At 47.5% G+C, this 15,778-nt stretch overlaps 1 protein-coding gene across 2 annotated transcripts in view; it reads left to right on the forward strand.

Annotated features, from left to right (window-relative positions):
* The first annotated feature begins 14,064 nt into the window (after positions 1-14,064).
* Positions 14,065-15,778, forward strand: part of LOC119571239 — a 42,567-nt gene continuing 40,853 nt past the window's right edge. For both annotated transcript variants that reach the window (XM_037918644.1, XM_037918643.1), the window contains exon 1: positions 14,065-14,149. Coding sequence is in view for 1 of the 2 variants with exons in the window: in XM_037918643.1 (XP_037774571.1) it covers positions 14,119-14,149 (31 nt within the window). In the remaining variant the exon portion in view is untranslated. The remainder of the gene's footprint in view (positions 14,150-15,778) is intronic.

Raw genomic sequence — 15,778 nt, forward strand, 5'->3', positions numbered from 1 at the left:
ACACACACACCACACAACACCACACACTTATATATACTTAAGTACTTATAGATCTATATATAGATATATATATAGACTGACAGAAGGATAGATACATTGATAGATAACACACACACACAGTTGAGTGGCGAAGAATGGTGGAGAGGTCCATGGCTGCTTAAACATGAGCATACCGTTATTGATGATGATATATATATGTAATATATATATATATATATATATATATATATATATATATATATATATATGTATATATATATATATATGTATGTATGTATATATGCACACACACACACACACACACACACACACACACACACACACACACACACACACACACACACACACACACACAGATATATATATAGGCCGCGGTTGCCGAGTGGTTAGAGCATCGGACTCAAGACTGTCACGACGGCAATCTGAGTTCGAGGGTTTGAGTCACCGGCCGGTGCGTTTTTCCCTTGGGCAAGGAACTTCACCTCGATTGCCTGCTAAGCCGCTGGGTGGGCAGGTCCAAGTCAGTGCCGGGTAAATAGAGATGGTGACTCGATAAAAGAAAAAAGAAAAAAAAAAGAAAAAAAAAAAAAAAAAAAAAAAAAAAAAATATATATAATATATATATATATATATATATATATATATATATATATATATATATATATGTATATATATATTTACACACACACACACACACACACACACATATATATATAATATATATAATATATATATTATATATATATATCATATATATATATACATATATGTGTATATAGTGTGTATAAATATATACACATATACATATTATCTATCTATTTATCTGTCTATCTCTCCATTTATCTGTACATATATACCCCCATTTCCAGTCCGGGACGATGGACTACATGACAGGCAGGAAGGTGGAGGCGTTCGTGGGGCGTTTTGTAGGCCGCCTCCCTGGGTCGCAGGGCGCCCCATGAACTTGATCGCGGCGGGCGCCTCGCTCTCGTGGCTGTCTTACTGGCGCTGGGCCTCGGAGTAAGCTGGCGGTGTGCCATGAGGTGCAAGGCCTTTTTGAATTCATGAGCGCATTCAGATTGAATTTGGGTCCACGAAAACTTTATTCATTCCCGCTTCCTTTGCAGCAATCTGGCTTCCTAAGAGCCAGCATGGGCGTCACTTCGGTGCTGGCGCTTCTCTTCTTCCTTGTCGTGGGTGGATCCCACACCGAGCAGAACACCGCCCATTTACACCACGCAATCTCTTCTGAGGTATTTGTAGATTACATTGTACAAGTTTCTACATGTTTGGTCCCATGCTCAGAGTCCACCAGGGGAAATTTCAGAGGATTTATTTTATTCGTTTGGTTTATAGCAGTCCAGCCATTGGCAGTTCTGGGCCAAACAATTGAATATGAGGCACTGCTTTGAATGGTTATATGTACATGAAAAAAGTCAATGCATTTTGTCCAGTAATATTCCCTGCAAAATTGTCAGATAGGGTACGAGATACCAAGATAAGTGTGGTAATAACGCCAGTAGCACCTAGCGTCTCACTAAAAAAAAAAAACTCGCCTTGATCTGAGAACATTATCATATGTACAGTCAGAAAAAAAACTACCGTTACCCTTTATACGAACTAATATAAAAAATCGACGAGGTGTTGTGGAATTGCGAGGCAAGCAAGAGAGCACCGTGATCCAAAAATGTAGATTTGGGGTACAGTAACATTGTTATGTATGTGCTGGCATTATTAGAAAATAGTAAAACGTCAAAAAAGACAGTGAAAAGTAAAGGAACCAAGAAATGGTGCTGACAGAGGGTGTATTTTCGTTAAAGTTTATATTTCCGGCAGTTGCTTACAGCTAAAAAAGAGATGAATATATATTAAAGGGCAAGAGAACAGTTTTGTAAAAAGTCTATCTCATAATTAATTTTTATTAATGTCTACACATATCAACGTCCTATTTTGAATATGAGCAAAATTAAGATCTGTGTCAAAGGGTTAAATCTTTCTTACAATCTCCATTTTGTATGAGTTCTAGGAAGTTCAACTGTTAGAATGAATTTCTTTGTAATGATATATATTCGTTAATATTAGATCGTGTTGATTAAAAGGAAATAATACAGGTTTATAATTTCAATATGTATTCACTAAAACAACCTTCAAACCTTACGATATGGATGCCAATGGTTCCGTCGCTATCTTTTGCCCTTCGTTTTGCATGATCCGTAATCGACTTCCCATGGGCATGTGCCTGTCTCTAGCTGCCTAAATATGTTTAAATCTGGTGATTAAAAGTCCTTGTTAAGGGCAAACCCTTGTCTCTTAGACCAGAAAAAATGCTGAAAAAATCTCTCTCTGTCCCTCTCTCTCTCTCTCTCTCTCTCTTTCTCTTTCTCTCTCTCTCTTTCTTTTTTACCAGGGCAGCGTCTACCTTAAGCCTTGTTCCCACTACTTGGCATAAAGGGGCCCCGAGATAAGAGGTGATCTTGTCCTGCCCCGTAATGGCTGATCCCGTCCATAAATAGGGACGGGGAAAGGATCGCCATGTCGGTCTTTGCCCCTCGATATTTGTTGAGACCTACTAATCAAAACAAAACTTGAAAGAACAGCCTCCGGGCTAGTACAACGGTAACGTGTCGGCCTCTCATCCGAGGGGTCGGTGGTTCGCGCCCCGCCCAGGCGCGAGAAGTTGCAATTGTTGCCTGGAGGTCACTGCTGTGGCTGGGCACCACGGTGGGTAAGGACTAGGTTCAGTCGAGTCAGCACCAGCTGACACATGTGAGCGAGTCGGCATTAGTTGACACAGGCTGGGGTCCCCTCATTGCATAGCCCGGGCAAGGCCAAGCTTCGCATGCTTTCTCAGATTTATTTTGGATGGAAGTATGAATAATTATGATAGTATTTATTTTCTAACTTTTATTTTCTAACATCTTGTATGGAAGTGAATTGATGAATGAACGGAAACATTTCGCCGTCGATGGCGAGCATGCATTTTTCTTTTGAAGTAGTTTATTTCCTAATTCACAATATTTGGCGCAATGAGTAATTATGGAATACAGACCATAACAACTACAAGAACAGGACGCCGAAAAGGATGAAGATGGCTGATATTAGCTGACATCTACAACAGAAATATCCACAGTATAACACAGATTTTCGGTCTCTCCTGTCAACCAATTGTCTATCCTAATGCGCCTAGGAAAAAAAAAAAAATGTATATCCAGTTAGTGCTGCTTCCCTCAAGAGGACTATGATTGCCATGTTTACATTTCGTGAGCCAGGACAGCAGTTATGAAGAAGTATGACCGCGATTTAATCTGTTAGGAGCGATTGCCAAAATGAATGCTGCCCAAGTACTCAAAGCCCATCACTTGCCACTCGTGATCCTCTCTAAAAATGTTCCCGCTAGTGAGAAGACTCGTGGGTTTAGTGTAGAAGCAGGTAATTAGTCTTTTTTTTTATCTAACAATTACAGTTTGATTTTCGTCGTCTTCGTCTTGAGTCCCTGTGAGTACCAGCTGGCCGAGGGGGAGGATCTCGTTTCCTCTCTGAGAAGCTGCAGAAGGAAGGTACAAGCGGCTGCAGTACGCTTCTCCCTCAGTATTTTTCGGCTTGTTTGTATGATCATGGGATTTGTGGTTATACCCCTGCCAATGTCGGCTAGTCTGTCAGCAAGCTCATTCCCTCTGATGCCAATGTGGCTGGGGACCCAGTTAATGATTAATCTTCTACCCTGAGCAAGAATTCTCTGTGCTATGATAAGCACAGTGGTTAGGAGGTAGTGTTGTCTTTGGGTGAGCTGGGCTGAAGACAGTTAATGGCTGCCCTGGAGTCTATATGTATGTCCTTCCCTCAGGGATGTGTGGGCTAGGGCTCCCATGTTTACAACTGCCTCTGCCTATAGTGAGAAGGTGTTGTTTGTTACCCTCATGGATTTTGTGGCATCCCTTGCTGTAAAGCCAGCGCCTGCAGTGTGGCTCAAGGGATCGACTGATCCATCCGTGAAGTATGTTCTACTACCCGGAGGTATGATGGCTGCAATGAACCTTTGGACTTCTGCCTTTGGACTAGGCGTGGGGTATTGACGTTCATGATAGAGAACTCTATCAAGGTTGTGCCCACAACAGGGCTTCAACAAAGTTAGGGTGAAGCAAGTCCATGCCCTTAGCAAGAACCTGTTCTTTGAGCTGATGGCATATTAACACCATGGCTGTGTGAGACAGTCAGGAGTTGTTTTCAAAGAGCTTATAATCTTGTTCTAGGTGTCTGACTATTTTTTGTCTTAGGCTTGTGTTCCTAGGAGCCTGGATGACCTTTCACAGGAATTGTGCTGCGATTAAATCGATTTATGAGTCCAGGGCATAGTCCACAATGGGCTGGACGGCATGCACATAGAATGATCTTAGTACTGTGACTGGCTCCTATGTGTCTCCCACTCATTGCTCCTGGAAGGAGAGGGTCCGGTTTATCCTTACCCCAAAGCTTTGGAAATCCTTGATCCATTCCAAGTCCATTCCCTGGATTTTCAGACTTGTGCCCACCCTGTGGTGTTTCATTTTCTAGTGGCATGTGCTGTAATAGGTGACCTTGTCCTGTTCCTGAAGTAGTCACCTACCAGCCGAAAGCTTTCCTCTGATTCCCATCTGGGTCAGGCTCTCCTGAATGGCAAGAGGATTTGCTAATTCAAAAGCCTTCTCCAGGTCAAGGAATACTACCACAGATGTGCCCATGCCAATTGTGCTTAAGAACGTGGCTATGCTGTGTGCTGTGCTCATGCCCCTGGTGAACCGGTTTAGCACCATCCTCTCGGCCGTCTTGACCAGACAGCTGAGGAGAGAGATGGGGCGGTATTTCCCTGGCTCCTTTGGTTTGGGGATGGGAACTATGGTTGCCCTCTTCCAACTCTGGGGTAAAGTGGATGTTTCCCAGGACTTGATGAGTTGCAAACTCACCTGCTAGACCTAGGTGGGAAATGATGTGGTACGAGATTCCATCAGACCCCAGGGCTTTGCTAGAACTGGTTTTGTAAGCTTTTTCTTAGTTCCCTCAGAGAAAGATAACATCTGAGTTATCGGGTTCGGTTGCCCTTTCTCTGATATGAGCAAGTCTGTTTGGTTGTAGACGTCCATGTCTTGCCCTCAGTTTGGCTGGCAGACTGTTGCTGCTTGTTCTCACAGAGAACTCATGCGCCAGTCTGTTTGCCTCTGATTGAGGGTCATGGTGTGTGCAATTTGGGGCTGAGTGGCTGGCAGCTCGCCTGACCCGTTGCCATCACTCTGAAAGGCTGGTTTGGTGGTTGAAGGACTCACACCATTCCAGCCACTTTTCCTGCCTGACTCTGCTGGCAGTTTCCTTGGCATCCCTGACAGTCTCCCTTAGGAGGGCTATGTTGTCAGGGGTTCTTTGCCTTCGGAATGTTTTCACACATGTTTACTCTATGGTTGACCTCCCTAATCTCGTTGTTAAAGTACCAGGCGTCTTTGTGACTCCTGGACCGAGGCCGAGTTTTAGGTATGGTCAGTGAGGCTGCTTGATTAATGATATTTATAAGTCTGGCTTCAAGCACTTTCACATTTTCACTTTGTGGGGGTTCTTTGCATCTCAGACAGTGGGTACTTATAGTGCCGTAATGGTCACTTGTGACAGTCTCATCGACACACCAACTAATCCTCTCCACCAGAGCCGCAGTGGCCAAAGTGAGGTCTAGGACCCCTCCTCTGATATATGTTGGGACTTGGGTATTGAGAAGAGTGATCTCAGGGAATGTCTCAAGCATGTTGGCTATGTAATAGCCAGCCGCATCCGGTGCCCAGCAGGGACCCAGGAGGGAGGGTGGTGTGCATTGATGTCTCTCCCTATGATCACTCGGTCATGTGCTGCAGAAACACAGACTTGGCTGATGTGTAAGCTCTTACAGCTTGGCTGGCTGTACACATTGTACAGTTTGAGGGGCCCCCTGGCCAGGTGAATTTCAACAGCAAGAGATTCAACATAGTCTCCACAGTGCGGTGCATCGACTATTGCAGAACAGGGGATTGTTGCTCTGACAAGGGTGATCAATCCTCTCTTGCCAGCAATGTGTGGCAGCATGAAGACATGATACCCTGAGAAGTGAACAGTTTCCACTGTTAATGTCTCCTGGAGCATGACATTGTCAATGCTCCTTGATCGCACTATTGCGTAGAGGATGGCATTCCTTGAGGAGAAGCCATAAATGTTCCACTGTAGTATGCTTAGGTTGTTTGTCATGATGTTACTTGGTGATAATTACATCAGAGACATTGTCATATTCACATTGAGAGGTATCGGAGCATGTCCTGGGTTGGAGTGGGGAGGGGAGTCTCATCCTGGGGTGAGGGTGGGGATTGTTTGGCTCTCTCCAGCTTCCTTCCCTTCAGGACTGCAACAGTCTGGGTCATTGCTGTCATGGCGACCGTGACTGCCTTCTCGGCCTCTTCACTCGAACTCCCCAGGGCTGTTGCTACTGCTGTGACTACAGCATTCAACAGGAGTCATATCTTCCTCATCTAAGAAGAGATGATCATCTCTTGGGGTGGGGTCTGTAGTGCTCTTTGAACCTTTATTCCTGTGGCTCTTTTTCTGCACTTTTTGCATGGCCGGAAACTCCTTTTTGTTGGAGATATCTGGTGTCAGTTGGGGAGTGGCTTCCTTCCTCTTAGTAGGTTAGGGGGCTTTTTCACTTTTGTTCTTTTGCCAGACATAGGCGCCTGGGGGAGCATAATGGTCATGCCCTGATATCTGGCAACCCAGATCGACAACTGGATTTTTCGCTGCATCACCAGTGCCCTGACCAGTTCGTAGGCATTGTCGAAGCCTTCAGGTTTAGCTGATACTTTAAAGTGGGAGAAACGCCTAGGGGGTCCAGACTCTTCCTCAGAGTCTGTCTCCGGCCTCGGACGTTTCGGCCCGCGCTTTCGGCTTTGGGCCTTACTTATGGGGGCAGCGGCTGATTCAGCTTGTGCTCCTATCTCAGTCAGGGAGGACGTGTGAGGGGAACTCAGAGGCTTCCCTGGCTTGGGTGCAGGCCTGGAGAGGCCAGCACGAGAGTCCATCTGTTGGACAATCTGATGGACAGACATTGGTTTTGGATGTTTTTTCTGTCTTGTCCATTTTGGCAGCAGGCATGACAGAGTCATCCTGTGTATGGGATTTTCTTTTGCCACGTATGGCTTCAGGGTGGCTGCCGTGGTCTGGGCCTTGTATAGATCATCAACATTTGAATCTGTGTTTTTTTTTTTTAGTTGATTTTTCCATGTATTTGCTTCATCCTCTCACTCCCCCACCCACCACGGAGTCCAACAAGTGGAAGCTGAATGTAAAAGCCAGTGTCTAACAGCTACAGGGGTGATGAGAGGATATACGCAGCCAATAGCCATTATAACGGCACTCGTGTGAGTGCCAACGGCGGCATGACTGCTTGACCCTAGCCTCCAGAAGGAGACCAGCCGATTGGCCTGACCGGGCCAGGATCAGGCCGCCTGTCTTACTTAGAAGACCAAAGTGGTGTGTTGCTAGCCACAGGGTTTACTCATTCTTGGCACCGCTCAACCTCCAGGACTCCCATCTCCACAGTGCACAAGGCTGCCACACACAGCAAACCCCTGGGGAAAGACCAGAGGGGATGCCCTTCCACCTACAGGACATCATTGTTTGGCTTCTGCTTCACCTCAGTGAGGGAAGGAAGCTCTTGCACTTTTTCCTGGTAGTTCCTTTCATCCCTCTGAAACAACCACCCAAAGGTTGTTTCACCTCAGTGAGGGAGGAGAGGACCTATACCTTTTCAAAGTGAATCCCTCTTCCCTCTGAAACAGCCACCCAAGGGCTATTTCACCTCAGTGAGGGAAGGAAGCTCTTGCACTTTTTCCAGGCGGTTCCCTTCATCCCCTCTGAAACAACCACACAAAAGTTGTTTCTCCTCATTAGTGGGAAAGGACCTGTACCTTTTAAAAGGTGAAACCCCTTTTCCCCTAAAACACCCAACCCAGAGGCTTTTTTAAAGTGAGGGAAGGGGGTTTCCCTGCACATTTTTAAAGGGAAATTTCCCTTCACCCCTCTAAAACATTTCACCCGGGGCTGATTCACCACAATGAGGGAGAGAAACTAAGGGGCGGGACAGGAAGACCATTTTTCTTTCCGGAAAGCAGCTATTTAAGGACAGAACCACTGAGGGCCAAGTAAGGGGAGGGGTTCCTATCTCCCTTTTTTTTTTTTCCTTCCTATGAAAAAAAAAAAAAAACTAGATGGCGTCATCAGATGATTTCCAAATACCAGTCCCCTAGAAAATAGAATGGCAATTTCTGCCACACCCGTAGGGGGGGGGGTCGCTAAGGCCCCCCAGAACACTCCCCCTTTTGGGGGAAGGAAAAGGGTTTCTCCCCATGCCCGGGGCACGTGCCTGAAATGGGGTCCAGCTCCCGGGTTTGGGGCGAGATTTATCCTAATGCCAAAAATCCGTAAAGGAAAGAATAGGCACGAATTTTTAAATGAAAGGGCAATTGTGGAAACAATAAGGGTGAACACGAAAGCGACTGGATAGCGAAAAAGAAAAAAGGGCCCAAATTTTTGCTGGGGGGGTGGGCCCAGTACATCTTTTTAAAAACCCACCCAAGGAAAACCTTGGGCCCGAGGGGTCATTAGAGTTCTTTTGGGCCCGGTTTATCGGGCTTGGGCGAAACCCCGGGCTGCCCCCCTTTGGGAACCCTTTAGGGGTACTTTCCTCCCTTAGCTCTAATGGGGCCGGGCGTAAATGCTGAGTGGGGGAGAGGGGACCCCGGGCCTGGGGGCGACTAATGCCGACCGCCCCAACTTGTGTTCAGCTGGTGGTTGCTATGCTGAACGTAGCCCTTTAAACCCACCGTGGTTCCCAGCAGAAACCTCCGGGTCACAGTTGCATCTTTTGCGCCGGGTTTGGGGGCGCGAACTCCCGGGGCCCCAATTGGATGAGAGGCCAAATACTTTTTTTCGTTGGGGGGTTTAAAATTTTGGGCGAAGTTCTGGCTTCGCCCGGGCCTTTCCTTATGGTCCGGCCTGTTTCAGTTTTTTTAGGGCTGTCTCTTTTGGGTTTTCCTCTCTCTGACATTTTCGGTACCCGAAGGGACGGAGTTTTTTGGGCCCACCCGGGGTGTGGACACGGGTCTGGCTTCGTATCAAATCCTGCCCCCCCATCCACCCTGGGGTAATGGGGCCCGGGTGGGGGAGGGGGCCTTGGGCCCTCCCCCCTCTCCCCCGAAAGACCCCTGGCAACGTCCTTCATAAATGGAAAAGCTGGGGGGAGGGGGGGGTTTTCCCTCCCCCCCAGCAAGTAAAAACGGGGGCTGTGGGGCCCCCCTGGGGGCAAATGTCGGGGTTCAAAGGGTTGGAATGAGAGTTACTCGGCCCGCCTGGCCCGGCGGCGCCAACCCACCATGAAGCTTGTGGGGGGAAACCCCCGGGGGTTTCCCCAGGGCACGGTGGATTGGCGGGCCACAGCCTGCCGAAAACCCCCTTTATTTGGGGGCTGCGTTTTGGGGGGGGCGGCAGAGGGGGCGAGCACCCGGAGGGGGCCCCCCAGGCTTAATCTCAGGGGTGGGGTTTCCGGGGAGGCGGGTTGGAACATTTCCGGGGCCTTTTCGGCAGGATGAGCGTTACCTCTGCTTTTCCGGGGGGAAATTGAAAGGGGGACTGGGAGTTTAGGGGGCTGCCCTCTCAGGGGGTAAAACCTGGTAGCGGCAAAAGATCAATGTGGGGGGTTACACCTACACTGGTCCGGGGCCCCAGGGGATGGCACCCCCTCCAGGGGGTAGGGCCCTACCATCTCCATTCGACTTCAGCCCCCGGTTTGTCGAGGGGACCTGGTTGATGAGGGGTATCATGGCAATTTGGGGCTGAAGCATGCCCTTTTGGGGTTCTTGTCTCTTTTTGCTGTATACGCTCCCACCGATTTATATAAAACCGATGTGAAAGAGGCTTTTTTATGCCCAAAATCCCCATCTGTGGTAGACATTGCCCCCCGGGGGGACATTCGGGATTTTTCTGCACAACTTTTAATGCGGTATCCGGGTGTGACCGGCTTGGGACGAGATGTCTGGGCGGTCCCCATGGCTCGGGGGCTTTTAATTTCCCCCAGCGGGGAAAAGCCCTCCCTTTTTCCGGGAAATTTGCTAGGTCCCAGAAAAAGAGGTCTCTGGCTCCTGGGTACAAACGCTCCAAACCGCAAACGCTGGACTTGGTTTCAGCGATACGGTTAAAAGTGGCCGGAGATCGGAAAAACCCCCGCCATAGCTGCTTTGGGGTACCCCGGGGTCCACTTCAATACTCCCCGTCCCTCCAGTGGGCACCCTAAGGTGTTTCACTTTCAGACTAAGGGAGGAGGAGTGGGGCCCGTGGGTTCACCACGGCATCTCTGCCCATTTCACAGAAAAAGCAAACCCCTTTCGGGCCCAGTTGGCCCCTGTGGGAGTCCTTCAAGCGCGTAACACCGAAACAGCTCAGGGGTCCATTGGCCCTACGCCCAAAGGGCAAGGCAGAAAACCATCTCCCGGAGACATTAGAGGCCCCCCCCGAAAACCTTTTCGCAAGGCTTGGGTGAAGGGGGAAACAAGTCTTGCGTCGTTCCATGGTTGGGGTAGGGCTCGGACACTGCTGAGGAAGGGACAAGGAACAGTCCCCTCAGGGAAACTTGCTGAGGAGGGGCGAAGGCCCTTTCTTTTTGGGAAAAAGACCTTCGCCTCCTACCAAGCCCTGGGGAAAAATGAACCCAAGCCCTTTTCCCCACGAACTGCAGTCTGTTTAGCGGATTTTTCGGATCATTTTCAGAAATTTATGTTTGGGGTTCGTGAACGGGTTTGGGGTGAGTACTTTGAAAAGTTGTTAAAACCCGGGGGACCCTCCAAAATTAGCTTGGGTGCAGGGGTTTTGCAGTGGGCCCGTGGCCCGGGGCCCCACCCATCAGTGGGGAACCTCCTACCCTATTTTTTAAGGTTAGGCGGGGGATTTCCAGCTGAAGATTTTGGGGAAAACTGCAGGGGATAAAGTGATTTTCCTCCCCGCTGAACTGCTAAGGCTGGGGGTTTAACCTATGGCTCGGGGCTGCCCTACATTTCCCGCTGGCCCTTTGGCAGTCGGGACCATTCCCCCCTGACCTGCTGAGGGGGGGGGTCATCCATCTCTGGAATGGGGGAAAAAAAAGGGGTCGATGGGGCTGGAGCAACTACCGTGGCATTTAAAACTTGGGTAGCAACCCGGCAAAGGGTTTTTCGCCCCAAAGGGTTTTTCTGAAACGGATCGCGCAACCCCTACTCAGGGACCAAAAGACCGGAGGGGTCTGGATTTACTCCTGGAAGGGCCACAATAGACAGTATACTAGCGGGTTTTGAGTTTTTTGTGGGAACGCCCCTCGTGAGTTTGGTCCCTGGGGTTTTCTCGGGAAACCCAAAAATCGACCCTTTAAGAAGGCGTTTGACTCGGGGCATCGGGGGGTCGCTATGGGGGGATCCTGAGGGGTCAGGGAAATTTCCCTCACAGATTATTGGGCCCGATAGCAAGCCCCCTAACTGGTACTGAAAGGCTGTAAAGTGTGGTGGGGGTATTCCCAACTTTTCCCTGGGTTTAATTTTAGGGGGGGAGGCAAGGGGTGTGTCCTTGCACCCACACTTTTTAAAACTTTTATGGACTGGATAATGGGCAAACTACAGCCAAATTTAGGGGGGGAGGGGAACACTAGGGGGAATATTAAGGTCCCCGGAAACCCTTAAATTTGGGCCCACGATGTTTCCATCCTATTTTGAGTCCTTGGGTCACTTGTGGCTGCTCTTTATGCATTTTGCAATAACGAAGGGGCCCCTAGGCCTAGAGGGCTCCTGGGCCAAGACCAAAATTCAAGGGCTTTGGGGCCTTTAGGGGGAAACCCGTATCAGTTTATCCATGCTTGTGGCGAGGACGTTTTAAGTCCCCAGAAAAATTTTTCATACCCTTTGGGAGCGGATTTTCCCTATCTCTGGGTTTTCAAAAACCCGGAAATCAGTAGACCTGGCAAAAAGGAGCCCTGAACTCATCAACAAGAGGGGTTTGGAATGTCGGGGGGGGGGGAACCCCATGGGAGAAGGGCCAAGCTGCGTGTCTTTAAGGCCTTGATACTTCCATTTTTTCTCTATGGAAGGAAACCCGGACGGGTATCCATGGGCCTTGGAGTCTTGCCTTGATGCCTTTTTTTAAAAAGTCCCTTCGCCGGGTTATGGGGGACATTTCAGGAACCAGGTCCAACCCCGGTTACAACCCTGATCCCGGCATGGGGCCTGTTACATGCATAATCCGGGGTTTGGCCAAATCAGGCTATATTTTTCCCCCTAGCTCGCCTCCCCTATGGTCGAAACCCTGCCCCTCAGGTTTTTTTCTTTTTGGGAACCCTGGGTGGAGGAGACCTTGGGAAAGTCCTAGGGGATCAGGCTTGGGGAGGGTCGATAGACCCCGTCGCGAGGGGGGGGTTAGAGATGGGCCACAAAAAACCCCCGTGGGGTGGAAGGCCCAAGGGGGGATGGGGGCCCTGCGCCCCCGTCCCCGTTACCCCCTTGATGATGATGAGGGAGAGAAGGGTTTAAATTTTATCCCCGGCAGTTCCTATGGCAGAACGGCAAGTTAGTGTTTTGTCCCGCAGCAGCTATTTAGACAAAACCCAGGCTGAGGGGGCCCGACCAAAATGAGGGGCTCCTACCCCGCCTATCGTTCCTATTCGAAAAAAAGAGAGTGGCAGTCCTCAGATGGTCTGCCAACCAATCCCTCCCAAATTTAAATGGCAACTTTTATGCACACCGTAAGTCAGGCCCCCTAAGGCGCCCCAGACACACCCCCCTGTGGGGGGTAAAAGGGCTGGGGCCCCCGTCCGAGCACGGCCCGAAATGGGGGCCAAATTTTACCAGAAGGTGTGCACAGATTTCCTTTAAAGCCGAAAAAATTTGTATAAAGGGGAAAGAGGGGAGACCTTTTGGAGGGCACGAAGCCCAATGGGGAAGCACATAGCATGTGGCAGCAAACCAAAAGGGGGCGGCTCACCGTCCCCATAACCCCGTAAAAAAAGCCAGGGCCGAAATTGGGGATGGGCCGAGCGCAGTAATCTCTTTAAATTTTGCCCTGCAAAGGGCCCGCAGACCGAGAGGCATTGGGGGGGGGTTTTTTTTTTCTTGGGATTTCTGGCTTTTCGCCACCCGCGCGCCCCCTCGAGCACCCCTTTGCTCTGAATCCGCCCAATTTAAAGGGCCGATTTCATGGGGGAGGGAGAGAAGAGAGGAGAGTTCCCTTCCCCTTTCAGCCCGCTCGTGTCCCACTGGACACATTTTTTGATCAGGACCCCGTATGTCACAAGTGCTTACATATGTGTATGTAGCACAAATGGAAAATTTTATAAAATATAGATGAAAAGAAAAACTTTTAAATTTTTCATTTTTTCAAAATTTTGTTTCCTTCAAGTTTTAAAAAATGAAGATAATCATTAAAATTGCCCAATTTGGGAAAAATGATTTATGGTGCAGTGACCCAAAAGTATTTTGGGAACAGTAAATATATGACAATAAAAATATTTCCAAAGCTCATATATTGAATTATACACTGATTTGGGACGTATATAGCGACGGGAACTATTGCTTTTTTTTAAGTTGCATGGATATACTGTAAATACAGGCTGTGGACCAGATTTCAGTCACATAACCTTTGATAAGGAAATAACTATCTCCGAACCCCTCGCTTTCCCCATTACTGGCCCGGTGCAGCGTATGGATTTTTGTGTACACAGTTTTTACGGACGGGTTCCCACTGGTAACAAAAGTGCCGCCCGGAACGCGCGCTCCCCCTCGCTCTCTTTCCCTGAACACCGGCCTCGCCTTTCCTTGCCCCTTTTTCGCCCTTTTGGGATCGTGGCTAACGCTTCCCCTGACAGGGAACCCTGTAAGTTTTTTCCCCTTGCTCCTTTACTTGGGTTAGACCATTTTGGACCGTTTCTGCGGGTTTTTTTATGCTGGGTTTCTGGTTTTTACACCATTACTATGCCAGTCTTTCTTATCTTAAGAAATATTGTTTCTCTTGCAGGATCCCCCCGCAGGGCGCCCCGCTACTGCAAGCACTGGAGCGACGTGACGTGGGATGGGCTCGTCTCTCAATGGGATGTTTTCAGGTAAATGCGACCCCCCCCTCTAACTCACTCACTCTCTCTCTCTCTCTCTCTCTCTCTCTCTCTCTCTCTCTCTCTCTCTCTCTCTCTCTCTCTCTCTCTCTCTCGCTCTCCTCTCTCTCCATTCATCCTCTCTCTTTCTTATCACCTTTCTCTCTCACTTCACTTCGTCACTTACCCTTCCTCACTCCTCCCTTCCCTCCCTCATTCTCTTTATGTATTTTGCTTCGGCCGTTATTGTGTGAACACATATAGATTCGATATCATTCTTCTTTTTCGGGGGAGGGAGCTTTTAACCCAATGTCAGCGGGTGGCAAGACTACAATACCCACTGTAATAAAAAGTTTATCTTTGTTAATCCATGTCTTTACACATAGATTGCTTTACAAGTGCTTAGTCACCAAGGAGTCAGCTAGTCAGTCTTACCTATCTCTTCTATTTACCCTTTTCCTTCATTTTTTGAAAGTTTTATTTCTATTATGTTATTGTCTTTGATGTTATTAATATTTTAACAGTTCACTAATCATAATATCAATAATAACAATGTAAATATTAATAGTATTGGTAAGAAAATACATTGCCCCGCCACTTCAAGGAATGGGGAAATCAAGATCGGTCACAAGGGCCAACTGATAGACTCCTTGCTGGCTGAGCACACGTGGAGCCATCTATACGTAACAAACTCACTAAAATCTAAAGGGTACAGTAAATAAACCTGACATTGGGTTGAATTTCAATTACATATGCTTTAGGAATGCTAAATTCTTCTTGAAACTTGAGTAGAGACGATATGTCGGAGAACAAAAACAATTGAAAGTGTCCGTCGTGTATCGTCTTTTGCAGCTAAGTCCTTTTTATATATCAAACTAGTATATTTAGCAATCCAAATTTCTGATACCCAAATGGCGTTTTTTTTTGTAAAGACAACATATAATGAAAGTTTGTTGTAACTAAGTGGACACCACACGAAATTCTGTAAACAACGAAATTTTATTATGATTTCAAAACTTTTCGCAGGAGAGATAACATACGAGTTTGAAAAAATACAGCAACCGATAATATAATTTAGTGTACCTCTGTTAATACAGTTCCTAAGAAAAACGAAAAAAAAAGACCATATCTAACTGCTTCTGCCGAACCCAAAAAAGCAGCAGCGATCAATACCCAAAACTTTTATTAGAGAAACGTCCTCATGTATCGATAACCAGGACTCGGTAACATCTCACTCAAATGCTCATCACCTGAGCCGCTTCGGGTGGGCAGAGGTGCTCTCTGCTCACCCGAAGCGGCTCAGGTGATGAGCCTGGTGCGTGGAAGAGGCGAAGATGAAGGCAGCGGCAATCATGGCGGGGATTTGAAGTAGAAAAATAGTGGCAGCAATAGTTTTATGATAGTGATAATAACAATAATGATAATAACATCATAATAATGATGATGATAATGATAATAATTATGATGATAGTGATAATGATAATAATAAGAGGAAAAATTATATTTATGATAATGATATTAATATTAATAATAGAAGAATAAGAATATTACTACTGCTACCACTAATATAATGGTAATAATACCAACAGTGATAATATAACAATAATGATGATGATGATGATGATGATAACAACTACCAAA

Source organism: Penaeus monodon, unplaced genomic scaffold (genome assembly GCF_015228065.2).
Source record: "Penaeus monodon isolate SGIC_2016 unplaced genomic scaffold, NSTDA_Pmon_1 PmonScaffold_56, whole genome shotgun sequence".
Taxonomy (NCBI): domain Eukaryota; kingdom Metazoa; phylum Arthropoda; class Malacostraca; order Decapoda; family Penaeidae; genus Penaeus; species Penaeus monodon.